The sequence below is a fragment of the Eubalaena glacialis genome, chromosome 2 (genome assembly GCF_028564815.1).
Source record: "Eubalaena glacialis isolate mEubGla1 chromosome 2, mEubGla1.1.hap2.+ XY, whole genome shotgun sequence".
NCBI classification, from domain to species: Eukaryota; Metazoa; Chordata; class Mammalia; order Artiodactyla; family Balaenidae; genus Eubalaena; species Eubalaena glacialis.
The window spans coordinates 149,266,971-149,294,913 of NC_083717.1; the positions used below are offsets into that span (position 1 = coordinate 149,266,971).

General features: G+C 39.3%; 1 protein-coding gene across 2 annotated transcripts; it reads left to right on the plus strand.

Moving 5' to 3' along the window:
* Positions 1-927: 927 nt before the first annotated feature.
* On the plus strand, positions 928-27,943 carry CGRRF1 (cell growth regulator with ring finger domain 1). Of its 2 annotated transcripts, XM_061182582.1 has the most exons (6): positions 928-1,133; positions 12,577-12,716; positions 22,109-22,286; positions 22,442-22,589; positions 27,106-27,213; positions 27,440-27,943. In XM_061182582.1, the coding sequence occupies exons 1-6, from the start codon at positions 1,030-1,032 to the stop codon at positions 27,758-27,760; spliced, it is 999 nt and encodes a 332-aa protein (XP_061038565.1). In that variant the 5' UTR covers positions 928-1,029; the 3' UTR covers positions 27,761-27,943. The 2 variants fall into 2 exon arrangements, with proteins under 2 accessions (XP_061038565.1, XP_061038566.1); XM_061182583.1 differs by lacking the exon at positions 27,106-27,213.

Sequence of the window (27,943 nt, forward strand, 5' to 3'; positions counted from 1 at the left end):
TGAGAGAGACGGGTATAACTTTAGTTGGTATCTGCGATACCTCAACCACGGATTCAACCAACCACAGACCGTGTAGTACTATAGCATTTACTATTGAAAAATATCCACCTATAAGTGGACCTTGTGCAGTTCAAACCTGCGTTGTTCAAGGGTCAACTGTATATATGTATATGTATATATATGCACATATATACACATACACATAATACATATTTAAAATTATTATTAAAGTGAAAATTAATACAAAAAACATTCAAATATCTAATTCTAATTTGAGGAGTATAGGGGAGGAAAAAAAGAAAGGGATATGGGAGGACAGTTGATTTATTTCTGAGAATCTTGACACCCAATGCTAATTTTCCTCTAGCATTAAATCCAACTTGAAAAGGCTGACAAGGCTCCTATAAACTGCTTGTGAGACTCTTTTTGGTGTTTCGTACAGTGCCTATTTGTAAGTTTTGTAGATAAAACAAGAGTAGGTGTGGGGTTATTTTACTTTGTAGAACTTAAGATGCCGGCCGCCCTCTTCCTCCCACAACCACCTCAGATCTAATAGGCAGGATCTCAGGATTTTGACTCTGTGACGTGGATTTCGGACTGTGCCTCCTCTCTCTGGCATCAGAAAACACTACCTGAGTTTTGGGCGGGGTTGGCACCAACATGTATTCAGACTTTGCCGCAGACAACCGCGGACCGCTGGGACAGACCACGAAATAAGACGCTCGCTGGACACCAAGCCCGTGAGCCGGGGGCGGTGCGAGTCGGGGCCCTGCCCCTCTGCGAAGCCAATAACTCTGGACGGGAGCGGGAGGGGCGGGGCGAGCCCTGCAGGCCGCCTCGTGATTGGCACGCAGGCTCCCGCAGCCCGCGAGGCTATCCTTATCTAGTCTGCCGAAGCTCCAGGCTAGTGCGGATCTACAAAGTTTGTCCGCTCCGGGGCACCGTAGTGGATTTTACCCTGGCCGAGAGGGCCCGGCTGGGCTAGACTGGGCTCGGCGGCTGGAGCCCGGCTCAGCTTAGGAGACCCTGATGGCTGCGGTGTTTCTAGTAACGCTCTACGAGTACTCGCCGCTTTTCTACATCGCGGTGGTCTTTACCTGCTTCATCGTGACCACCGGCCTGGTGTTGGGATGGTAAGTGCCCCAGGGCCAGGGGCAAGGGACGACGGGGCGAACAGCCAGGGAGTGGGGTCGCGGCGGGCAACAGGGGGCAGAGGAGCTGGGTGGCTGCTGGATTGGGGCACCTGGGGCTGTCGGAGAGCCGGTGCCCAGGACTCCGACTGGCTCCGGGAGGAAAACAAGGTGGACACCACACCTGCATCACTGCTCCGCATCATCGTCCGGTCCCCGTCGCTGCGCGCATCTGGGGGTGGTGCCGGATTGAGGTATTTCACCCAGCTTTGTTTCTAGACGATAAAGCAACCAGTAAGGGCCAGGTCTTGGTGTTAGGATAGAGAGGTTGTACAACAGGCTTCTGTCCGGAATTGGGGCCTACTGTGTGCCCGGAGTGAACCCGTCATCCGCGGTACAGTCCACAGACGTGGACAGTAAACCGAGCTGATCGTTGTTGTTCTGACCTGAACTGAGCACTTGACCTCAGATCTTCCAGTGTAAGTTATAACTGACTGAACTCTGTTACCGTTTGAGAATTTAATGGTTTCTACACATATTTCACACCTTTTGAAGGAATATTTAGATCGATAGAACCATAAAGACATAATTTTAGAGCTGGAAGATACCTTAGAGATTAGTTACACTAAGGGGTAAGGGCACTTTACCTATTGGAGACAAGGAGAGTAGACTATTAGCACATCCCTGAGCAATTCTAGCTCAGAAATTCTAAAATTTCTCTCTTGAGGAGATACCATTGTATCATGTTTAGGGAAGCCTTAAAAATACAGCTATTTGAAACCATCTTACAGGCCCCATCCATTGAGGAGAGAGACATAGGCTGGATTTTGAAGAATGAGTATTTTGAAAAATAAATGGAGTTAAAGGTGTATAGTAGAGAATAGAAAGCATTTCAGAGAATACATGAGCAGAGAGTCAGAGAAGACATGCTAGCGAATAGAGCAGGCTGTGTAAAATGAGTTTAAAAATACCCTTGAGTACATATAGGTGATTAGGTTAAAGAAAGCCCTGGTCAATTTCTGAAAATATGCCATCTTTAGGAACTAAGTAAAGTTTTAATGTTTTTACACTGCTTTCCACCCTATCAGCAGTAGATCATAAAATTCCTTGTTGGTTGGTGGGGGAAGAATAAGACCAGTTTTACACAATTTGTTATTCTTGACCCATCAGACTTTCTTGCTATTGTTCATTTCAAGAAAGTTTGTAATTGGAGTTAGGAAGATGTTGCCTAAATGAGAAAAGCTGTCTTAACACAGGATTTTTATTGACTATAATGTTAGTGTTATTGTCTTCAAGAGTGTTAATTTTCCTCCATTAAGGAAAATAAGTAACTAGTTGATAATTACATTATATCCTTAAATTTTAATTTTCAATAGGCCTAATTATTTTAAAATTAATTTTCAGTTGGCCTAATTCAACTAATTAGGTATTTCAGATGTCCGTCTTTAGTACTGGTAAGAGGAAAATGAGTGAAGACCATATTGATAATGATGGTGGCATCTGTGGGTGAAGGGTAGTTAGGAACCTCATGTTTGTGGTGGTTAAGAGACAGACTTTGGGGCCAGACAGACTTAGGCTCAAATCCTGGCTCTGCCAAATTTGGCTTGGTTTGAAAACTTAATGATTATCTAAACACTCCATTTAAGTATGACTTTTACAAGGGTGGAAACCCAGGTAATTGTAGAACTTTCAAAAGTCTGAACTAAGCACTGCTGAGGACACAAGACCATGTAAGTGCCACTCACTTCCATCCTGATTTGGGCCTAACCAGTTATCTTGAGCCTAACCCACCCATTCTCTCCATCTGGGTTAGCTTTGCCCATCTAGATAACCTTTTTACTAGTGTTTATTTGCTGCCCTAAGCCACGGCTACAGATTCATTGAGTAGAAACAATGAAAACCATCTAGATCTCATCAAATCAACTATCTAATAGTTCTCTAGGCAGAAGGTAAACCCATTAATCCACTATGCTTTTTCACTATGCTTGTCATTTTTTTTAACCTCCCCAAATATAATTTCAGTTGGTCATCTGTTTTCTCTGTCATGGTTCTTACCTCGGTACTGCTCTGCGTTTCTTTCCACTTTTCCCCTGTCCACTTGCACTGTGTGTGGGAATGGAGAAAGAACAGGAGCACCTGGTGTTGGAATCCCAGTGGCAATAGCAGAGAATCATGCAGCTGGAAGTATGGTATCTCTGTTTAACTGTGTGATGGTTTCTGTGAGCTCTAATAGCTCACATTTATTAAGCTCTTGCTCTTTACCAGGCACTGTGCAGAAAGGAGACCAAAATGCCATATACATCCTTTAATAGTTTCAAATGATCAGTGAACCTGACTCTGCAGCTACTCTCTGCTTCCTCTGGACTGCAGATTATTAAGCTATCATCTCTAGGCTTCATACCACCCTTATATACTCTGCTTTGTGAATCTGGGGCAGAACCTCTAAACCACGTTTCTTCTTTACTAGCTTGCTGCCTCAATGAGGCTTTGCCTATAGGGGAAGGGGAGTGGAAGGCTAGAGGAGGGCAAAAGGACTCGCTGCTTCCTGTTTGATTCTTGTCCTCCTCTGCCTCACCATAGTGATGGTGCCTCACCCTGGCATGAACAGTTGGTCGCAGTTTATAGTTTTCCACTCTCTTAGAACCAGCCTCATTGTACCCCCTCAAAGATTTCAATATCCCTTCCTCAGATCTGAGTCCCACGTGCATGGGGGTCTTTCCTCCAAATTTCTAAGCTGTAGCAATCCTCTTTGCTCTGTTCCTTGTCCTAGATGTGATAGTTGCTTCCCACTGTTACTACTTCTTTGATGCTCAGTGTCCCCTTTTTGCCTTTGCAGTTCTTCAACATCTGGTTAGCAATATTTTTACATTAAATTATCTGTTAAAATACTGGTGTGGTTTTGGTCTCTTGACTGGACTGATATATAAGAAATCGTTACTCAGAAAGGGATCCTGGGTTGGTGGGGGGGACCTTCAAAGATGGGATTTGCGTTTGGTCATTTCTTCAGCTACTTGCCAATGGGAAATAAGATTCTAGTAATCCATGGCATGTGTTGGCCTCATAATCAATCAATGTGCTACCTTTGTGTGATTGTGGTTAAACGATTTCTGAAGTGCGTGCCTTGGGGGACCAAGCGCCTTAACACTTACAGAAAGGAAATGACAAGCTCATGTCTTTAAACTCTCAGATCAAGTCTTAGAGAATCAAGAGTTTTTATGGTTTTATAGCACTTTACTTCATATAGCCACAAAGCTAAAACTTGAACACAGTTTTATGTGTGCTGGTGTTAGAATTACATAGCCTTGTCAATGTCTCGTTTAGGACACTGACTAGAAAAGAGTAGCCCCTGAAACTAGGAATGGCAACATCTAAATGGACAGAGCTGAGAATCTTGAAACCCCAGTCATTCTGAGCTTTCCTTCTTGGTGGAAGCAGCCCGCTTTCCGTGTCTGAGAAAACTAGCCTTCTCTTGCTTGAAGATTCTGTTATGACCTCTCCCAGGGCAGTTGCTTTGCAAAGGGTGTTTATACTTAAGACCTACCTCTATTACCTTTTGCCACGAGGCCCAGATCTCTTCATGTTCCTCAGGACAGGGACAAAAATCTGACCTAGTCGGAAATAGCCTAGCCGCTAAAAGAATTACAAAAGTTTGCTAATTTATATCATTGCGAATTTGGGTAGCATGTGTGAGAATGGAGTGTGAGTAGGTTAGGCCAAGGAGGATAGAATTTAACAATAGAGCGGATTACATTTATTTATCTGGGTGTATTCTCAAAAAATTTCTGACTCTAAAGTGTTAACTCATACTTGGTTGACTGAAACTTGGACTCAGAGGTGCTCTATATTTAATAAGGTTGGACTTCCTGTTAACCGTTTGCTTCCTTTTGCTGGTCTACATTCCTGCAGCACTGGCATCACCCTGGCAGTGACAGTTGGCCTGAGTAGCAGCAGTTTATTTTAGTTTACAGTTTTTCCTCATACCTAGAAACAGCCTTGTTGCACTCCTTCAGAAATATGAGCACCAGCTGGCCAGCACTCCTACTGGAAAAGTCTGGGTCCAGCTCTGGGGGATTCCTTCTCCCAGCTTCTAAACTGTAATAATCCCCACTCTCCCTTTTGTTTCCTTAGCCTTCGGAGGGATAACTGCTTCTTGCTAGGGTACCTCAGTGTCCCCTTCTTGCCTTTTCAGTCCTCCAGTACTCTAATAGTTCTTTATATTAAAATCTTTGTGTCGAAATAGCTGTCTCCTGCCAACCCTTCCTGATACACTGACCTTGACTATTTCTCATCTTACTTGTCGAATGCAGTAGGTTGTGTGTGTGTGATGAGGTACAGATTCCTTCTTCGGGAAAGAATATAACGTTATTTTGTATTTGCTTAGGGTACAAAATATATGACCCTTCTATTGGCAAGAAATTTCTTGGAACAATCTAGAAGAAAACACAAAGCTCTTAGAAATGGCATTTCAAACCTTAATAGGGCCTTAAGATAACTTATTCTAACCCTTCTTTTTACAATTAAAGGCACAGAATTTTAGAGATTGAGTAATTTACTCGAAGTCTGTTAGCACATCAGTTTGCGCAGAAACAACCCTCCTCCTCTACCAAGGATTCCCCCAAGAATGTTTTTTATATCCTGATCCAGTCTCAGTATCCAACTAGCCAAGTGAGGCCAACTTGGGGAGATTGCACAGGAGAGAAGCTTCCCCCCCATCCCCACCCCTGCCCAGATTAACAGCTGCCTGTGTGTTTTCTAATTGGCTTTAGAACTCAAGGCTGAAGGGGTGATAAAAGTTGTTTACTGCTGAGCTTGACACTTTAGCCTCAAAGTAAATTTTTTTCAGGAGGGACTCGGTGAGACTCCAACAAGGAAAGGAGGTCAGTTCTTCTGATTCAGCTGCTGGGTGGAAGCTTAGGAAGTGTGTGCAGGGTAAGACAGTGTACAGACAATATGAAAAAGTGTGGACAGAATTGGAAGTCCCCAGGTTACTGCTGTGCTGGAAGTTTAAGCAGTATGAACAAGTGCAACAAACACTTTAGAAATGGGAAAAAAACAGAATTATAGAAAATTCCAGGAGGATTAAGTATGAAATTTTAACAGTAAAGAGAATGGAAAATTCTCTTAATGGAAAAGAAAGGGGTGGGAGGCTGAGTTTATATAAAAGAGAAAGTAATACTGTTAAGAAATGTTTATTTAGTTGGTATTCTATTGCTAACAGTTGCCAAAATGACTTTGAGTAGAAAAAGATAAAAATGGAATTTGATTGAAAAGAAAATTGCTCAATTTTCTATTTTACTGTTTCTTCTAATGTCATATCAGCCATGATCCGATACACAGGGCATCAGTGTCTTTATTCATGCTTTTGACTAAAAATGTGAAAAAGGCCAGATGTAGGATGGTGGCCAGAAGCTCATCACAGAGTCTACTTACTAACATTTTATAGAATCATTTGGCAGCACCAATTATGGATTGCTCTTTAGACAGTCTCTAGCATTTAACCTTATTCCAAATCATTTCTGCATATTGGCTTTTGAGTAATACATTAAAGATAGAAATATTGGTCCACATGAAATACATTTAAACTGTGAAAGTTTTTTTGTGCAAAAAAGGATTTTGTGCAAAAGAGCAAGTTCACGATGGGTCAGATATGTGAAAAGGTTTAGGGTTATTCTAGGCTGAAAGCTCAACGTGAGTCATCAGTATGTCAGCTGACATGATCTTAGACTACATTAAGCATGATGTTTAGGACAAGAGGTGTGGTCAGGCTATGATGTCACTCTGCTACACAGTGAACTCTATCCCCCTCACACCCTGTTTTCCCTTCAAAGCATGAGGCTATCAAGGGAACAAGGCTAGCAAAGTCAAATAAGGACCCAGAGCCCTGACTGAGTGCTGGCTGCACTAGCCATGCTTGGCTGACTACTCTAAGAGGACAAGAATACAAAAATGTCTGAGATGGTAATTCAGAAGTGTAGCAGTGTTAGGCCATAATTCACATAAGGCAGTAATGAAAAGCCAAAGAGCAAAAACATTAACCTTAAAGGAAAAGGTTAATAACTTGTGTGTTAAAATTAAGAACCCTGTTCATCAAAAGATACCATTATGGGACCTCCCTGGTGGCGCAGTGGTTAAGAATCTGCCTGCCAGTGCAGGGGACCTGGGTTCGAGCCCTGGTCTGGGAAGATCCCACATGCCTCGGAGCAACTAAGCCCGTGCGCCACAACTACTGAGCCTGTGCTGTAGAGCCTGCGAGCCACAACTACTGAGCCCTCGTGCCACAACTACTGAAGCCCGTGTGCCTAGAGCCCGTGCTCCGAAATAAAGAGAAGCCACCACAATGAGAAGCCCACGCACTGCAACGAAGACCCAACACAGCCAAAAATAAATCACACACACAAAAAGCATTCTCCATTTATGTAAACAAACAAACAAACAAACAAAACCCCATACTATTATGTACGTGAAAAGGCAAGGTGTAGAAGAACTGAACATATATCCAATAAAGGGCTTGTATTCAGAACATATAAAGAATTTTCTATAAATACGAAAAATAAAGACAGACCAGTAGAAAAACAGGGAAAGGATTTCAAAGGGCTTTCACAAAAGAGGATATCCAAGCAGCAATAAACATAAAACGTGCTCAACCTCATTAGCATTCAGGAAAATGGAAATTAGAACCACAATGCAGTGCCACCACACACCTGCCAGGATGGCTAATAATGCTTTGACAAGGATATGGAGCAAGGGGAACCCTCATTCATTGCTGGTGGAGTGTAAATTGATACTACCACATAGAGCAGTTGTTAAGATTATCCACCAAAGTTGAAGAAGCACAGACCTTATGGCCGAGAAATTCCATTGCTAACAGAAATGCATGTACATGTATGTGCGTTGAGAGCCTCTTATGAAAATGTTCATATAAGCATTATTCATAATGGCCAAGATGTGAGGACAACTTAAATGTCCATTAAGAATAGAATGAGTAAGCAGATTATGGCATGTTTGTACAATAGAATACTATACAGCCACAAAAATGCTTTAAGTACAGATACAAGAATGAATCTTCAACATAATGTGATAAAATAGGAAATAAAAGTATACACAACATGCTTCCACTTATATGAAAGTTCAAAAGCAGGTAAACTAAATTATAGTAATTGAAATCAAGATAGAGAAGGAAGGGGTAGTACATGGGAGGTGACACAAGGAGACTTTCTGAGGGTATTATTTTGGTTCTTAACCTGAATAACAATTATTTTGTTATTCAGAAAAGTACTTTGTGTACTTTTTTATATGTATGTTATCCTTCACAGTAAAAAGGTTATATAATACAAAAAGGCCAAAGATTGAGCAAGATTCATAACAACGATTTTAAAAGATGTTAAATCGAGGACCTTAGGATATTAGAAAATGTAGACCCAAGATTAAGCATGAGGCAGAGAAATTAAAAATCGAGAGAGAGGAATTTCTTTTAATAACAGATGTGCTTTGCCAGCTGTTGATGTAATGCTGGGCCAAGCAGTGTTGGATAAGCACGCTTAAAGAGAAGCAGCACTGCACATGTCAAATTATTTGTTTCACTCTGAGGTGTATCCAAAGCCACAGAGCAGATATGGTATATCCTCCTACAATATTGATTTTATGTAAGGATTTGGAGAAATAATATTTTTATATTAAAACCAAATACATTATGGAGTATAAAAAGCATTTTACAAAGGAATTTTATGCTCACAATGGGCTGCTTCCAGATATTTCCCCAAAGCCTTGCCTTTTGTGGTTTCTGGCTTCTATACCTCAAAGCAGCAGTCCCCAACCTTTTTGGCACCAGGGACGGGTTTTGTGGAAGACAATTTTTCCACGGACAGGGAGGGGTGGGGTGATGGCTCAGGTGGTAATGTGAGCGATGGGGAGCAGCATATGAAGCTTCTTTCGCTCACCCGCGGCTCACCTCCTGCTGTGTGACCCAGTTCCTAACAGGCCTCTGACCAGTACCAGGGGTTGGGGACCCCTGCCTTAAAGGATTCTTTAATTGAAATTTTTAGGTACAATATTATAATGTACCTGAAATACAGTACTTGAACCTACAGTAGAAATGAACACCATGAGATCTAACTTCTAGCTTTTACTGCTGGTACTGTGGGTATAAAGAGTAAGGCAGTATGGGTAAAGAAAGAAAAGGGTGGGAGAATTAAATAATGAGGAAAGGGCCAGGGAATATAATGAGGAGTATGCATAGAGTGGTGTTTTTTTCTTTGCTTTTTTTCACTCCAAGGGACGAAGGAAAGAAAGGGAAGGTGTTATGGCTGTAACAGGAAGGTTATATCTTGTGTCCTGCCACTCCGTATGCCTGACTTGACCTCTAAAGGGCACTGGGGCAATGGTGAACAGTGGAGACAAAAGCTGTGGGGTAATTGATTCTGAGAATCAAAGAGGAGAAGTTACTGGATTTGTGTTTTCTCTCTGCCAACCCCTAAGTCCACTCCATCATCAACGTTATCATTGTAGGCACTTACATAGTGCCAAGCCCTGTTATAGACATTTACAGGTGGGGAAACAGTTACATAGAGGTTGAGTGATTGCTTAAGGATACATGGCTGTTAAGTATCTTGTTTCTGACTTTAGGAAGAAAGCAGTTTTTAATTAAGTATGATGTTAGCTATACTTTTTTTTTTTTATTGCCTCCTTTTATCAGGTTGAGTAAGTTCTTTTTTTACATTCCTAGTTTGCCAACAGTTTTTATCAGGACTAGACGTTGGATTTTAGCAAGCACTTTTTCTGCATGTATTGAGAAGATTGTATGGTTTTTCTTTTTTAGTTTGTTAATATGGTGAATTACATTACATTTTTAATGTAATGTTAAGCCAGCCTTGCATTCCCGAGATAAACTTTGCTGGGTCTCGACATATTTTTATATACTGTTGGACTTAATTTGCCAAAATTTTGTTAAGAATTTTTACATTTATGTTCCTGAGTGGTATTGTAATTTTCTTGTATTGTCTCTTCCCCTCCGCTGCAGACTTCAGTCACATGTATGTTAGACTGCTTGAACTTGTCCCTCAGCTCACTGATGTTTTGTTTTTTTGTTCAGCCTTTTTTTCCTTTGTGTTTCATATTGGATACTTTCTGCTGCTGTGTCTTCAAATTTACTAATCTTTTGTTCTGTAATATCTAACCTGCTGCTAATCCCATCCAGTGTATTTTTCACCCAAAACATTGTATTTTTCATCTTTAGAAATAGATCGGGGTCTTTTTTATATCGTCCATGTCTCTATATTATATGCTTGATCTTTACTTATTTTCTTGACATGTGGAATATAGTTATAAAAATTATTTTGGTATCCTTATCTACTAATTCTAGTATCTGTACCATTTCTCTGCTCATTATGGGTTATATTTTCCTGCTTCTTTGCATGCCTGTTAATTTTTTTATTGGATGCTAAACATTGTGAATTTTACCTTATTGGGTGCTGGATGTTTTTGTATTCATACAAATATTCCTGAACTTTGTTTTGGGATTCATTTAACTTAGCTGGAATGCTTTGATCTGTTAGAGGCTTGCTTTTTAGCTTTTTAAAGCAGGAACAGAACAGCCTTATCCAACTGTTCTATAAAATTAAAATCATTTAGAGTGAAATTTTATTTTATTTGTTAATTTTACTGGCTTTCTCTTGGCATTAGATTTATTCATGTGTTTTGAAATTTTAGTTTGCAACCTAAATTTTAGTGGAAGTCCCCTGCCCCCCTCCTTTGTCCTCATCCTTGCTGTTTAACCAGATTTCTAGACCCCCTCATCAGGGAGTAGGTCTTATAATGAAAGTTCTGTCCCATATTGATATAAGCCTAACCCAGCTCCTGGATTCAAGTTGTGAACCTGGCTCTGGCCCTTGTCTTGAGTGGACAACCTGTAAGACCTCTTACTGTGTGAAGGCTTAGTTGCCACTGCCTGCTGCCAGACTCAGAACCCATCAAACCATGGCATCAGCCTTACTCATTACTTTGTATTTCTTTTCCTTTTCAGATCCATAAAGATTTGTCTTTTAACCCAGCTGTCTCTTTTTTATTACAATTTATTATTAAAATTTTCAAACACACAGAAAACTTAAAAGAATTACATAGTGAACACACATATGCCCATCACTTAAGTTCTACAATCAACATTTCACTATAATGTCTTTGTTACATATCTGTCCATCCATCCATTCCTCTATCTACCCATCAATCCATGTTAATTTCTTGATTACTTCAAAGTAAGTTATACTCTTCATCCATAAGTACTAAAGCATTGCATATTTTTAGCTAGAGTTGAATATTTGTTTTTCTTTGTAGTTATTTTTTTTTCTTTGGAAGTAAGAGTTATATACAGTGAAATGTACAAATCTTAAGTGTTACCAACACATCATCTGTACAACTCAAACCTCAGTCAAGGTAAGAACATTACCATCACCAGAGAAAGTTTCTTTGTGCCCTTTCCCAGTCAGTCCATACTCCTGCACCCCTAGAAGAACCATTGTTCTGTATTTTATTTCTACCATAAATTAGTTTTGCTTGCTCTAGAATTTCCTATTGTGGAGTCATAGAGCATGTACTCTTTTATGTAAGGCTTCTTTTGCACAGTATGTTGTTTTTGAGATTTAGCCATGTGGTTGTGGTAATAATTTACTCCTTCTCATTGCTGAGCAGTACTATTGCTTTGTTTAAACACACCTGCTGTTTGTTTACTCACTTCAGTGCGGTCCTTCTGATTTCTCTTTTTATTTTTTTTTCGTCTATCACTGCTAAGTGTGTGGCGAGAAAAGAGTGCATTAAAGTATGAATCTAACTGTGCTATCTTAACCTAAAGTCCCCTGGTTTAACTAATGTGTTTTCATTTTAAGTTGTTTTGTTTAAACCGAGTAAACTCAGCTGCTTTCTACTTTTATAAGGAATTGAGTTTATCCCTTCCATTTTCCCTCTAAGTCTGTTCATTATCACATTTTTACATGAAATTTAAAAGTAGAGAATATGTTATATTAATGAAGGGCTATATTTGGTGTTTAAAAGTTCTCTTGTCCCATAAATAATATCAAATAGTCTGCACATTAAATATGTATTTGCTTTTCATTTCATTTAAAAAATTCAGTAATTCTATCTTTTTGCTACTGTATTAGGTACATTTTATCTGTAATCATGGCACTCCTTTGTAATCAACAATAATTAACAGTAGAACTCTTTGTTTTCAAGAGTATGTTGATTCAGCCAGCCAAACAATATATTGCAATTCTATGGGACCTCTAATATCTCTTAATTTTGGATTAATTCTGCAATATAATGTAAAATTTTGAGTAACTGAATCTATTTTTCTGATACTTATGTTAAAAGGAATAACTAATAAAGCACAACATTCTTTACACATAAAGTTTCAATATTTATTAAAATTATGTCTTACTTTATTTTTACCTTTCTTCAGGTTTGGTTGGGATGTTCCAGTAATTCTGAGAAATTCGGAAGAGACCCAGTTCAACACAAGAGTTTTCAAAAAGCAAATGAGACAAGTCAAGAATCCTTTTGGCTTAGATATCACCAATCCATCTTCAGCTTCAATTACAAGTTGGTGGCTATTTTCCAAAGATTTTTCTCTCTTTCTATGCCCCTTTCTTAGCCCTTTAATTTTCTTTCTTTACTGCTTTCTCTTCCTCAGACTTAACAAACATTTATTGAGCCCCTATTCTGTTCCAGGAGCTATGCTACGTACCAGAGATACAAAGACTAATAATTCACAAACCTTGCTCCTAAGGAGCTTATCAACTAGTAAATAGAGGCATTTGTATGAGAAAAAATAAAGTATCACAGGTGTTAATAAGAAGTCTGTTAGGACACTGCCATTTTCATGGTTCTTCAGTGCAGTGAGAAAAGTAAGGCAGTGTAGTATAAGTATAGCTAATGTAAGGTTGCTACCCTTCTGAAGAACAGCCATCTTTTCATCTGAAATTATGGTATTTTGATATTAAATGGTAATAATAAATGGTGGTTATTTATTTCTGTACTTGGGGAAATAAATTGTCTGCAAGATTATCTAGGAACCACTGGAGTAAAAGAAAGAAGGAAAAGGGTTAAGTTTGGGGAAGCATATACAGGAAAAGCTTCATAAAGAGGAACGTGCTGTGTGTGTGTCTCTCTCTGTCTTATTTTTCTCCCCCCCACCCCCCCCCCCCCCCCCGCTTTTTATTTGGTGAGTAGAGTTTTGTGATAAGTAGGTGTTTATCTTTTGGGATTGGGAGAAATTCTAGGTAGAGAGAGAAGCACGAGCACAGCGATGAGTTATAAACAGAATAATACATTAGAGAAACAATAAGTAGTTTGTTATGTATAAAACATAGGGTGGGACAGGTAAGAGAGAAGAATCAAGGAAAATTCAAGTTCTTTGCGTGGGTCCTCCATAGACAGATCCTATTGCCAAGGTAAGGAGTGCAGGAGGAACAACAGGTTTTGGAAGAAAGGTAATGAATTCAGTTTTGAAATTGTGGACTTTGAAATGCTTCTGTGACAGTTAAGTAGAGATATAGAGTAGGCAGTTCTCCACACAGTTCTGTAGCTCTACAAGGATTTCTGGGCTAAGACCCTATCGTTTTTCACAGTTGCTCACATTTCTGGTACCTTATAAACAAACAACCCCAAACTTCTTCAACTTGTCATCTTATTCTAGCCACTGTCCTCTTTCTCTTCCTCCCTTCGCAGCCAGGCTTCTTAAAAGTGGTTTGTGTTTGCCTTCTCCTCTTAGCTCGTTCCCTTTTACGCCTCAGATGATTGCAGTCTGATTTTTGCCTGTATCCCTGTACTGAGATGGCCTTCTCCAAGGTCACTAATTACCACTTCAGCCCCCACTTCTGGTCCCCCGCAGTCGTAAAATCCAGGGGACGCATTTCTGGCCTGAGTTAGCGCTCTCTCTGCAGTGTTTAGCAGAGTTGGCCAGGCCTTCCTTCTTGACATCCTCTCCCTTGGCCCCTGTGACCTTCTTGTCTAGTCATCTTCCAGCCTCTAACTTCTAGAATCAGTTGTCATCAGTGTACATAGTCAATTGGGATTATCAACCTTAAGTAAATCTTTTTTTTAATTAATTAATTTATTTATTTGTTTTTTATTTTTGGCTGCATTGGGTCTTCATTGCTGTGAGGGGGCCTTCTCTAGTTGCAGTGAGCGGGGGCTACTCTTCGTTATGGTGCGCGGGCTTCTCATTGCTGTGGCTTCTCTTGCTGCGGAGCATGGGCTCTAGGCGCGCAGGCTTCAGAGTTGTGGCACACGGGCTCAGTAGTTGTGGCTCGCGAGCTCTAGAGCACAGGCTCAGTAGTTGTGGCACACAGGCTTAGTTGCTCCGCGGCATACGGGATCTTCCCAGACCAGGGCTTGAACCCGTGTCCCCTGCATTGGCAGGCGGATTCTTAACCACTGTGCCACCAGGGAAGTCCAACCTTAAGTAAATCTTGATTTACATTGAAAAAGTACAAAATTTCTTTTTCTTATTCCTTACCTATAAATATTGTATGATTACCCTATGACTTAAAGGGAACTAAGGACCTCTTTTCCCCCTCATGGTAGATAAGGGGTTCATTCTGACATTTTGCACTTAGAAATAACAAATTTCAAGATAGGACAGAGAAAACTAACTTGTTTAGAAAACATGCCTGATTAATATGTGCAGAACTGTGGTGGTTTCCTGATCGCTAACCTCTATGGACACGTACTTAGACCTGCTATAATGTCACATCTGGCTCTTGAGCAGGACTGCCAATAAAAAAAATCCACCAGCACAAAGCTGTCCTTCCTGCAGCACAGTTCCACAAGCCTGGAAACACTGAAAAAGAAGAACTGTTACATCATGAGCAAACAAATACAGGACACTTGTGAGCTAGAATGTGTGAGGAAATCCATCAGTCTGTCTTTCATGCAGAAAAAGTCTCAAATAGAGCCCACCCTGTAAATGTTAGAAGCAAATGAAAAGATACCCAGTAAGTAGAAGACCTCTCTGCTATGTCCAACACACTAGATGCTAACAGTAGCATTACTGAAGTACGTGAAAAAAATTTTAAGTGTGCAGACTTGTAGCATGCTTACTGAAGTATTTTAATTTTTCAAATACTAATGCATATCATTCTTTTTTAAAAAATTTGTTTATTTTATTTATTTATTTTTGGCTGCATTGGGTCTTCGTTGCTACGCGCGGGCTTTCTCTAGTTGCGGCGAGCGGGGGCTACTCTTTGTTGTGGTGCGCGGGCTTCTCATTGTGGTGGCTTCTCTTGTTGCGGAGCATGGGCTCTAAGCGTGAGGGCTTCAGTAGTTGCAGCACGCGGGCTCAGTAGTTGTGGCTTGTGGCTTAGTTGCTCCGCGGCATGTGGGATCTTCCCAGACCAGGGATTGAACCCGTGTCCCCTGCATTGGCAGGCGGATTCTTAACCACTACGCCACCATGGAAGTCCCTCTTTTTTTAATTGAAATATAGTTGATTTACCATGTTGTATTAATTACTGCTGTACAGCAAGGTGATTCAGTTACACATATATATACATTTTTTAAAATATTTTTTTCCATTATGGTTTATCATAGGATATTGAATATAGTTCTCTGTGCTACACAGTAGGTTTATCCATTCTATGTATAAAAGCTTACATCTGCTAACCGCAACCTCCCACTCCATCCCTCCCCCAACCCCCTCTCCCTTGGCAATCACCAGTCTGTTCTCTATGTCCGTGATTCTGTTTCTGTTTCATAGATAGGTTCATTTGTGTCGTATTTTAGATTCCACATATAAGTGATATCATATGGTATTTGTCTTTCTCTTTCTGACTTACTTCACTTAGTATCATAATCTCTAGGTCCATCCATGTTGCTGCAAATGGCATTATTTCGTTCTTTTCTATGGCTGAGTAGTATTCCATTGTATATATGTACATCTTCTTTATCCATTCATCTGTTGATGGACATTTAGGTTGTTTCCGTGTCTTAGCTATTGTGAATAGTGCTGCTGTGAACATAAGGGTGCATGTATCTTTTTGAATTATAGGTTTGTCTGGATATATGCCCAGAAGTGGGATTGCTAGATCATATGGTAATTCTGTTTTTAGTTTTCTGAGGAACCTCCATACTGTTTTCCATGGTGCTTGCAGCAACTTACATTCCCATCAACAGTGTAAGAGGATTCCCTTTTCTCCACACCCTCTCTAGCATTTGTTATTTGTAGACTTTTTAATGATGGCCATTCTGACTGGTGTGAGGTGGTACCTCATTGTAGTTTTGCAGTGCATGTCATTCTTTATCTATCTTCTATGGGGAAATAAGAAGAACGTTTTGCTGGGAATTGTCCTCAGTAGAATAAAATTCATTTGTTTAAACTGTGGAATGGTGGCTGTCATTAAAGGTGTCTAACCATAACATTGAAATAATATTCTGAGCAATAATTGTGAGATTGTAAAAGGTTATTTCATTTGATGTGTAGATAGGTAGTTTAAAAATGCAAGTCTTTATTTTCACTGCTGTACCTAAGATGCCTGGCACATAGAGGAGGAAGGGTGAACATCTGGAGACCTGATTTACTTGAAAATAAAGCAGAGAATCAGTTTTAATCTTAGTTGTTTAGCTCTGTTTACTAGGCATGAGTTGTTGGGATTGCTTTGTTGTTATTTAATGTATGTGGGTTTATGATGCTTCCATGTCTCCAGGGTAGAAGCTTTAATGACATTAAAAGTAAGTACTCAGGGACTTCCCTGTTGGCTCAGTGGTAAAGAGTCCACCTGCCATTAGCCTGACATTTGGTATTTTTCTTTGTCTATAATTGAGTAATTAAGAGACTGAGAAGCTGAGCAGAAAACAGTAGCTGAGAGGCTGAGAAGTTAAACAGAGCTTTTGAAATTTCTTAGGACAGATGGAACCAAAATTCTGAGTCCCATTCTTCCAAAGAATAGAGAATTTGACAAGTATCAGATGATTTTTGTTAGGGATTTCTGAAGAACTATACTTCAGGAATAATGATAAAAAAGAGCATTACACACACACACACACACACACACACACACACACACACACACACACCCCCCATTAGTTCCAGAAGGAAAGCTGAGAGAGAATGTTGTAACAGTAATACTTTACAATACAATAACCAAGAATTTTCCAAAACAAATAAAGGATCTAATGCCACAGACTCAAGAAACACTACAAACCCCAAGCAGAATAAATACAAAGAAAATCACTATAAGCACATCATAATAAAGCTGCTGAAAAACAAAAACAAAAAACAAAACAACAAAAAGAAAAAAAAAAAAAGAATCTGCCTGCCAATGCTGGGGACACGGGTTCGAGCCCTGGTCTGGGAAGATCTAACATGGTGCGGAGCAACTAAGCCCGTGCGCCACAACTACTGAGCCTGTGCTCTAGAGCCCGCGAGCCACAACTACTGAGCCCATGTGCCACAACTACTGAAGCCCGCGCGCCTGGAGCCCATGCTCTGCAACAAGAGAAGCCACCGCAGTGAGTAGCCCGCACACCACAATGAAGACTAGCCCCCACTCACCGCAACTAGAGAAAGCCTGTGCACAGCAATGAACATCCCACACAGCCAAATAAATAAATAAAATAAATAAATTTATTAAAAAAAAAAAGTAAGTACTCAGGATATATTAGTTGAGTTGAATTGACTTAAAGGGAACTAAGGACCTTTTTTTCCCCCAGTGGTGGATAAGGGGTTCATTCTGACATTTTGCACTTAGGAAGAACAAATTTCAAGATAGGACAGAGAAAACTAACTTGTTTAGAAAACATTCCTGATTAAAATGTGCAGAACCGTGGTGGTTCAGGAATTCTGCTGTCCTTTTGTAAACAGCTGCCTTGTGCAAGATGACACACATAGCATTTTTGGAGGAATTTGTGAACCTCTCTTCCCTACAACCTAAAATTTTCAGCTCCCAGTACTCCCTCCGGTTTTATTATCCTCATGCATGATCTCCTTGTATATAGTTCTTCTTTCTCAGGACTGCTTCTTCAAGGTTTGTGGCTTTTCTGCCCTGGGGTTTCTCCTGTTTTAATGGCTCAACTCATTTGACTGTAGTCCTTTTTTTTTGCAGTTTTTTGCAAGGCTATCTCTTGTGCTGTGCTTTACTTGGCTGTTACAGCTAGGCACATAAGGGCAGGTTGAGAGAAATCACATCCATGCTGTCTCGCTTAATTTGGCTTCTGAATTTTCTGGTTTATGGCTGTGTCCCAGTTTTGTTAATGATCTGTTATTGACCTGTTAGATCAATAGAGATCTAAGATGCCATTGTGTTCACACTGAATTATAGAAGATTAAGAAAATGTAAGAATGGGAATTCTATTTGCAAAGAAGTGGGAAGAACTAAAGGGAGACGTTCTCTTGTCAGTCTATTAATGGAAAAGTTCATGAAAGATTGTAGGGAGTAGAATTTTATAGATTCTGTAGTTCTTTTTGTTAACTTATTAATTTCAGAGACATATTATGTTAAAGTATGAGTAATATCCAGTGGTGAGTAGACTCTGACACTCCCTATTGTAGTCAGATGTACAAAGTCTGTACACAAGTCTTGTATGCAGCTCTGAATCCCTGGAACTCTGATTCTTTTTACAAAGCAAACACACTGGGTAGGTTTCTATGTTCTGTAAGTTGAGTTTTTTTATTTTTTTTAACGTTTATCCTTCCATTGTTCTTTTTTTAGTGTAAGTAAACCCATATATATAGATATTCTCTCCTGTGAGATAAACAGTAACATACTATATATACTTCCCTCCACCTTGCTTTTTTCATTTAACAATATATTCTGAAGATTGTTCCACGATAGTACATGCAGATATTTTGATATGGCTCAATTCTTTTTTAAGAGTTACAGTACTTCATTATAAAGTATTCCAGAATGGCCATCATCAAAAAATCTACAAACAGTAAATGCTGGAGAGGGTGTGGAGAAAAGAGAACCCTCTTGCACTGTTGGTGGGAATGTAAATTGATACAGCCACTATGGAGAACAGTACGGAGGTTCCTTAAAAAACTGAAAATAGAACTACCATACGACGAAGCAATCCCACTACTGGGCATATACCCTGAGAAAACCATAATTCAAAAAGAGTCGTGTACCACAATGTTCACTGCAGCACTATTTACAGTAGCCAGGACATGGAAGCAACCTAAGTGTCCATCGACGGATGAATGGATAAAGAAGATGTGGTACATATATACAATGGAATATTAGCCATAAAAAGAAATGAAATTGAGTTATTTGTAGTGAGGTAGATGGACCTAGAGACTGTCATACAGAGTGAAGTAAGTCAGAAAGAGAAAAACAAATACCATATGCTAACACATATATACGGAATCTAAAAAAAAAAATGGTTCTGAAGAACCTAGGAGCAGGACAGGAATAAAGAAGCAGACATAGAGAATGGACTTGAGGACACAGGGAGGGGGAAGGGTAAGCTGGGACGAAGTGAGAGAGTGGCATGGACAGATATACACTACCAAATGTAAAGTAGATAGCTAGTGGGAAGCAGCCGCATAGCACAGGGAGATCAGCCCAGTGCTTTGTGACCGCCTAGAGGGGTGGGATAGGGAGGGTGGGAGGGAGACGCAAGAGGGAGGATATATGTATATGTATAGCTGATTCACTTTGTTATAAAGCAGAAACTAACACACCATTGTAAAGCAGTTATTCTCCAATAAAGATGTTAAAAAAAAATAAAGTATTCCATATTTTATTCGTTTAATCCCTTATTGATAGATATTTGGGTGGGTTCCAGCATTTTGATATAACTAGTGCTCTAAACATACATCTTTTCACATTTTTTTCCATTTTTCCAAGTAATACAATAATACTAAATCATTTTCTGGGTTCCTTTTTTTTCTTTTTCTACTTTTTTTTATATGCCTTTTATATTTTTTCCTGTCCTATCTACTTCCAACTTTTTTTCCTTGCCTCATGTTTTGTGGTTCTTTAGTGACATAGAGGAAAGTATGTGTGATTTTTTTTTTTTAATGCATTTTTAATTTATTTATTTATTTATTTTTGGCTGTGCTGGGTCTTCGTTTCTGTATGAGGGCTTTCTCCAGCTGCGACGAGCGGGGGCCACTCTTCATCGCGGTGCACGGGCCTCTCACTGTCGCGGCCTCTCCCGTTGAGGAGCACAAGCTCCAGAGGCGCAGGCTCAGTAGTTGTGGCTCACGGGCCCAGCCACTCCGCGGCATGTGGGATCTTCCCAGACCAGGGCTCGAACCCGTGTCCCCTGCATTAGCAGGCAGATTCTCAACCACTGCGCCACCAGGGAAGCCCTGTGTGATTTTAATATATATGTATACATACACATATATGTATAAAATTTGTATTAATAGAGTGTTCTTCTTCAGCTATTCAATAGTTAATCAAGAAAAATAGCTAATGAATTTTCCATTCTTGAATTAATACCTGATGTTGGGCACTATTTAAAAATTTGAAATCAAATTCTGTTCCAATTACCTATGTGAAATTCCTGCCAATTAAGATTTTTGCTTAACAGTGATTAGAAATTGCTCTATGTTGCTGCTGCTGTACATGTTCGGAATCTGAGACTCTGTGTACATACTACTGAATAGTGAGAAGAAAAGTGAAAAGCTCAATTTTTGGTGTCCTATAGAGCAGCGGTCCCCAACCTTTTTGGCACCAGGTACCTGTTTCATGGAAGACAGTTTTTCCACGGAAGCGGGGGTCAGGGGGGATGGTTCAGGCGGTAATGCGAGCGATGGGGAGCGGCAGATGAAGCTTCTGTCTCTCGCCTGCTGCTCATCTCCGGCTGTGCGGCCTGGTTCCTAACAGGCTACGGTGGACCGGTACCGGTCCGCAGCCCGGGGTTGGGGACCCCTGCTGTAGAGCATCTGCTTGTGTTTGTGTATCTCCTTCCAACTCATACTCTTGATCACCTTTTAAAAAATACATAATGTATCAATAAAAATTCCTATTTGCAAACAACAGAAATCACTCCAAGGACATTGAGTAGCTTACAGAGTTGCCAGTAGGTTTGGAGAGCAAGAATCAGAGACCAAGGCTGTTCAGCCAGGAACAATGACCAAAACCATGCCCTTTTGCTCTGGTAAGTACGCCATGGCCACTGAGCACTAGATGTTGCAGCTTGCACTGCCAGCAGTATGAGACGTTGGATGCTGCTGCCCTTGAACTTAATATTGCTACAACTGCAATGAGCCAGGGAAAAAATCATATAGGTGGCACATAGTAAGTCCTATGTAAGTGTTAGGTAAATAGGCAAAACTATATAAGATAATTTGGATGTCCACTTATAACTTATATATCCACTTAATCAGGTTTACTTAAATTGTAATATATTTTATTATGCTGAAAGCGAACAAATGAATGAGGGCATCACTATTAAACCCTCCATGTTTTGGAATCTCCACTCTTTCCTTAGGATATTTTGCATATTACATGGGACATTAACTGTGTGACAAGAGTATATCAGTGTTGTCTATGAGTATGTTAATGTTAGTAAGGCTCAGTTTCTTTTTAATATTTTTCCTACTCCACTGATCATCTTCTGGACCGCATGGGTTGTATGCATCCACTTTTAGAGACAGCTCTATTACTTCTTGTAGTTAGGATTATATACACTGTTAGAGTGGTAGGTTATCAATAGTGAACTGTATTTCAGTTTTTTAAATTTATGTGGGAAGAGTCTTGAAGTCATCAAAAAAAAATCTTTATAACTTCCAAGAATAAATATAAAATAATGTAAATTAGAGTTTACTGACAGCGCTTCAAAATTGTGTAGACATTGAAGTTTTTATATCTTTTGTTTTAGAGACCATTTCCTTCATTTATAGGCACATATCCTTTAATGAGTTCCTTTAACTGCCGTCAGCCTGGCCAGCATCCAAAAGGAAGCTTTTGTTACTGGCTATGTATAATAGTAGTAGAAATAGCATTAGGTAATTTTCTTCTCTTTGTCTCGTTTGTTTTCCACAGCTGGCATAACTTTGACAACAGATTGCCTTGAAGATAGCCTCCTTACTTGCTACTGGGGGTGCAGTGTTCAAAAATTATATGAAGCTCTGCAAAAGCACTTTTATTGCTTCCGAATAAGCACTCCTCAAGCATTAGAAGATGCTCTGTATAGTGAATATCTCTATCAAGAGCAGTATTTGTATCCTTTTATCTGATATATCCTTTAGCACATGAAAATTTTAGACATTAGACTTTTTATGGATAAAATAGTGTTGCTAAGTTATTATTTATCCCCTTTGGTATATTGTTGTATTTTTGCTTATAGTGGCAATTTATCTTTACATCTTCAAAAAGTATTAAAAAGGACAGCAAAGAAGAATTATATTGCCAATTACCAAAAGATACTAAAATTGAAGACTTTGGTACAGTGCCCAGATCTCGCTATCCATTGGTAGCGCTGTTGACCCTAGCTGATGAAGATAACCGAGAAATTTATGATATTGTAAGTAATTTTAAAATTCTGGAAACATTACTTTTAAGTGCTTTGGATGATGGGTCTTAATTATTTGGTGAAATAGAAAAAGGTTTATTTTAATTTCTGAGGATATACATTTGGCCTGGACACATTTTTTTTTTGGAAAATGAATACATGGGAAGTACACCTGTATGCGTTTTATATGTGTAATGCTCCTTCAGAGCATGACTTGTTTTTTTCCATATGGATTGCAAGAATATGATTTTATTTAGAAAATGAAAGATAGAGTTGAATTACATTAATTTCATCATCCTATATTCTGTCATTTTTGCCACATAGAAAAAGGTCTGTTAGGAAGCATGTTTATTCCTAGCATTTTTAGCACTGAATAAATAAGCATTGTAATGATCTGAAGGGCTTGATTTTAAGACAGTATCCACTCTTTTCTTTGCATGCTTGCAGTCATCTTGTTTCTATCATAGCCCCTGCTGCACCTACATCTTATATGTGTTTGGCCCCTATATTTTCAGTAATTATTGTAATCTCCTTTTCTCATTGTGTGCTAATTATTTCTTTAGTCTGGTAGTTTATCCCAATTAGGAAGATAAAAGCATGTTAGAGATCTAAAAGGCCCTGAGCCTGACATTCCTATAAGTATGGTAGAAGCTTGTACGTGAAATAAACTTTTGGTGAAATCCTATCATGATAAGAATGGCTTTATACACAATTTACTACTTTTCTGAAGTGCATGAAATAGATATGTTGATGAATAAAGATATGGTAACATTTTTATGACACTTTGTAATATACAAAGTACATTCGCTACCATTAACATATTTATTCCTTCCAACAACTTTGTGTGTTAGGGCATCTGTCTTATAAACACTGAAAGAGACTAAAGAAAACTCCCAGGCATTCAGGAAATAAGAGATGGAACCAGGGCTTGATTCTGAGCCTTTGTAGTCCTGTGGCAGTATGCTTTGTTTTTAACAGGAGTATCTCACCAAAACCAGCACACATTGAGCTTTGGAAGGTGCACACCCTGATTGCAAGATCTAGACCCTGCTCAATAAGTTATGCCTCTGTAGTTTTTTGGGGAGCAGGGTTAATTTTATCAAATTGAAGTTCCATTGAGCTGAAATCAGTTTGTTTTTTCCAAATAAAAGTCATACTAACAGCAGTGTATTTCCAGAACCTAACAGAGTGCCTGAAACACAATAGGTGCTCAGTAAATTTGATAAGTGAAAAAAAAAGTCATACCAAGCAATGTTAGTGAGCCACATAGAGCCTCACAGCCAAGCTCCTGAATAGTCCATAGGAGAGCTCTTCTGGCTGTCTCCCCTCTCCCTCCCTTTGGCCCTCCCACTCTTTTCAGCTGAAGATAAATAAGACCTATTAAGTTGGTGTTTGATATGTCCAGCCTTTCTGTCCTTCACTCTGCCTACCTGGGCAAGATAGCCCTTCTCTCACCACTGTGTCCCCCATCTCTTCTAAGCTCCCCTACTTCTTTCCTTTCATTCGAAACAGAAAGGGTCAGATCTGTCACCTTCCTGTCAGCTTCCCCTGTGGTTCCTTTCCCTCTCGCTGCTGGTGCTCTTTGTCAACTTGAGTACTCAGACTCTTCCTTATTTTCTAACTTTCCTCCTCAGTCTAAACAGAGAAGGAGTGTGAGAGTGTGTGTGTGTATGTGTGTGTGTGTGTGTGTGTTTGGTGTTGGGGGGTGTAAAATACATAAAGTTGACCATTTTAACCACTTTTCAGTGTACAGTTCAGTGGCATTCTAAACAGGGAAAGATTTGCTCTCAGGTCCCTGATGCAACTGGAATGAAGTCTACTGGCCCAGCTGTGGTTGGGGGAGGCTTATTCCCACAGGGCAGACAAAGTACCTGGTTCTCAGGTCCTTTGTATACACCTCCCTGCCTGGGTCCTTCTCTGTATCTTCTGTTCTTATCAGTAGGTTCCCTTCTTTTTTTCCTGTTAATCCTTGCTTCTCGCTCTCTTATCTCTCAGATGGGGCCTAACATTGGCACTAAAGCATATTAGTATATTTTGTATGAATGTTCTCTGTTCTTAATTTTAAAAGCAAATTGGGCATTTGGTTTTTCAGTATTTTATCTGGGGTCAGAAATTCTAAATCTAAAAAAGAAATCTTTTAACTCTCTCACTCCTATTGTAACAGTAATAAATTACATTCAGATTGTGTAGTTAGGAACCAGTTTGTTATTTTAGGTAGATAAGGAAAGTAGGGATTGTCACTGCAAGATCTTGAGTTAAATTTTTTTTTCATTTTTACTAAATTATACTATATTTGTTTTCTGTACTACTCAAATGATACATGTTTGTGGCAGGAAATATAAGTAGAAAATCTAGATAAGCCAAAAGGGAAAAAAGGAAAATCACCTGTATTCTATCATCCAAAGATAACCACTGTGAATATTTGTATCTTTCTAGACCTTTATGTATGTAATTTTGAAACAAAAATAGGATCAAATTGTCCATACTATTTTGGGATCTGCTTTCATTTAATAGTATGTTTTAAACATCTTTTCCATATCAAATGTAAATCTACAACTATATATATATTCATAACTAGCATGATAGTAGCTTCAGAGGCTTTTAATGTTAAATTAAATGGCAGGATTGTTAGTAGTAGGTGATAACATTACTATCTTTTACCAATCCTGTCGTTTTGGTTTAGTATTAAAAGCCTCTGAAGCCACTGCCAAATTAATAAATCCTTAGAGTGTACTGACAAGCTTTTCAATTTTTGTTAACCTGATGGGAAAGAAATTATATCTCAGTCAAGTTTTAATTTGCATTTATCATATTGTGAGTGAAATTGAACATCTTTTAATATGGCTAAGGACCATGTTTTTATCTTTTTGTATATTATCTGTTCATGTCTTTTGCCCTTTTCTCTATAGGATTTTTATTTGCTTTTTCTTCAATTTTTAAAAGTTCTTTATAAATTAGAGATATTAACCCCTAGTCTGTGATATACATTGTGAATATATATTTCAGCTTGTCATATGTCTTTTGGCTTTACTTATAGTGCTTTTTGTCATGCAAATTTTACATTTTTATGTAGTTAGGTTTGTCAAATTTATCTGCCTCTGGGTTTGGGTCATGGTTTGAAAGTCTTTTTCTACACTAAAACTAAAAAGAAATTCACATGTTTTCCCTAGTACTTGTATAGTTTTATTTTTCACAATTAGATCTCTTATGCTTTTGGAGTTTATTCTTATGTATGGAATGAGGAATGCATCTAATTTTTTTTTTTTTAAGTTCTTTTTTTAAATTTTATTTATTTATTTATTTTTGGCTGTGTTGGGTCTTCGTTTCTGTACGAGGGCTTTCTCTAGTTGCGGCGAGCGGGGGCCACTCTTCATCGCGGTGCGCGGGCCTCTCGCTATCGTGGTCTCTCTTGTTGCAGAGCACAGGCTCCAGACGCGCAGGCTCAGTAATTGTGGCTCACGGGCCTAGTTGCTCCGCGGCATGTGGGATCGTCCCAGACCAGGGCTCGAACCCATGTCCCCTGCATTGGCAGGCAGATTCTCAACCGCTGCGCCAGCAGGGAAGCCCGGAATGCATCTAATTTTATATTTTTCCAAACAGCTATCCAGTTGCCCCAATACTTTTTATTATTAAGAAGGCTCTCTTTGTTTAGTGATTTGAGATGCTACCTTTGTCATATTTGTATATATAGTTATGTCTGTTTCTGGACTGTTTATTCTGTTCCATCCATCTGTCTATTCATGTGCCAGTACCACACTGTTTTAATTTTAGAGGCTTTGTAGTATGCTTTAATATCTGACTGAGCTTAGTCCCTCTCATAGCTTTCTTTTCAATATTTCCCTAGCTATTCTTTTTTTTAAATTAATTTATTTTATTTATTCATTTTTGGCTGCATCGGGTCTTCGTTGCTGCACGTGGGTTTTCTCTAGTTGAAACGAGCGGGGGCTACTCTTCATTGTGGTGCGTGGGCTTCTCATTGCAGTGGCTTCTCGTTGCATAGCACAGTCTCTAGGCACGTGGGCTGCAGTAGTTGTGGTGTGCGGGCTCAGTAGTTGTGGCTCGTGGGCTCTAGAGCACAGGCTCAGTAGTTGTGGCTCGTGGGCTCAGTAGTTGTGGCGCACGGGCTTAGCTGCTCTGTGGCATGTGGGATCTTCCTGGACCAGGGCTCGAACCCGTGTCCCCCACATTAGCAGGAGGATTCTTAACCACTGCGCCACCAGGGAAGCCCCTTTCCTAGCTGTTCTTATGTTTTATTTTTCCATATGAAAATTTTAGTCAATTTATACAGCTGTATAAAAACTAATTGCTATTTTTGTTGAGATGACATTGAATTTGTAAATTTGAGTATAAATAAAATAATTCTGGCAAAAATATGTAACTGGGTCCTCTTTTGTGACTGTGATTTAAGGAACTTATTGTAAGTTTTCTAATTTATCAACCTCTTATTTTTATTTGAGAAGTATTTTTCACATATCTGTGAAATAATGTAAGGAGGTATGTACTGACTGTTGTTCAATTTTTATCTTAGATTTCTATGGTGTCAGTAATTCATATTCCTGATAAGACTTATAAACTCTCCTGTAGAATATTATATCAATATTTACTCCTGGCTCAAGGTCAATTTCATGATCTTAAGGTAAGTTGTACCCTCTAGTCTTTATCCTCTGTCTTTTTTGTTTGCAGAGTTTCAAAGAATGACTATCTATAAAGAGATAATATTTTTCAGTTAGTTGTCATAGAAGTTAGCTATTATTTGTTATTGGATTTGCTAGCTCATAAATTTTTAGCACGTCTTATGACCCCCGGATTTGAAGCATAATTGTCATTTGTAATATCTTTACATTTGTTTCTTTGATTTTCAGCAACTTTTCATGTCGGCAAATAATAATTCCACTCCCTCCAGCAGTTCCTCTCCAGAGGAAAAAAACACAGACCAAAGTTTGCTGGAAAAGGCTGGGCTATCTGAAAGTGAAGTGGAGCCTCCAGAAGAGAATAGCAAGGACTGCGTGGTTTGCCAGAATGGGACTGTGAACTGGGTGCTCTTGCCATGTAGACACACGTGCTTGTGTGATGGCTGTGTTAAGTATTTTCAGCAGTGCCCAATGTGCAGGCAATTTGTTCGGGAATCTTTTGCACTTTGCAGTCAAAAAGAGCAAGGTAAAGACAAACTGAAAAGTCTCTGAGGATGTTTTTACAACTGAGAAGTACACTTCCCACTGAAGATGCAGTGTTCTTGTGTTCTTGGAATTAATCATAACATGGAATCTACAGTGTTAACCATCAGTGAAAATTCTATTTTAACTTCATATTTGTACGGTACATGGATGGTGAAAATTAATTATTCCTTGCTGTTCAGTATGGCAAAT

Excerpts from the sequence above, each read along its gene's own strand:
- CGRRF1 (XM_061182582.1), top strand. The coding sequence starts at position 1,030 with ATGGCTGCGGTGTTTCTAGTAACGCTCTACGAGTACTCGCCGCTTTTC. Across the intron at positions 22,287-22,441 it reads CTCTATCAAGAGCAGTATTT|TATTAAAAAGGACAGCAAAG; the intron begins GTATCCTTTTAT and ends ATCTTCAAAAAG. Across the intron at positions 22,590-27,105 it reads ACCGAGAAATTTATGATATT|ATTTCTATGGTGTCAGTAAT; the intron begins GTAAGTAATTTT and ends TTTTTATCTTAG.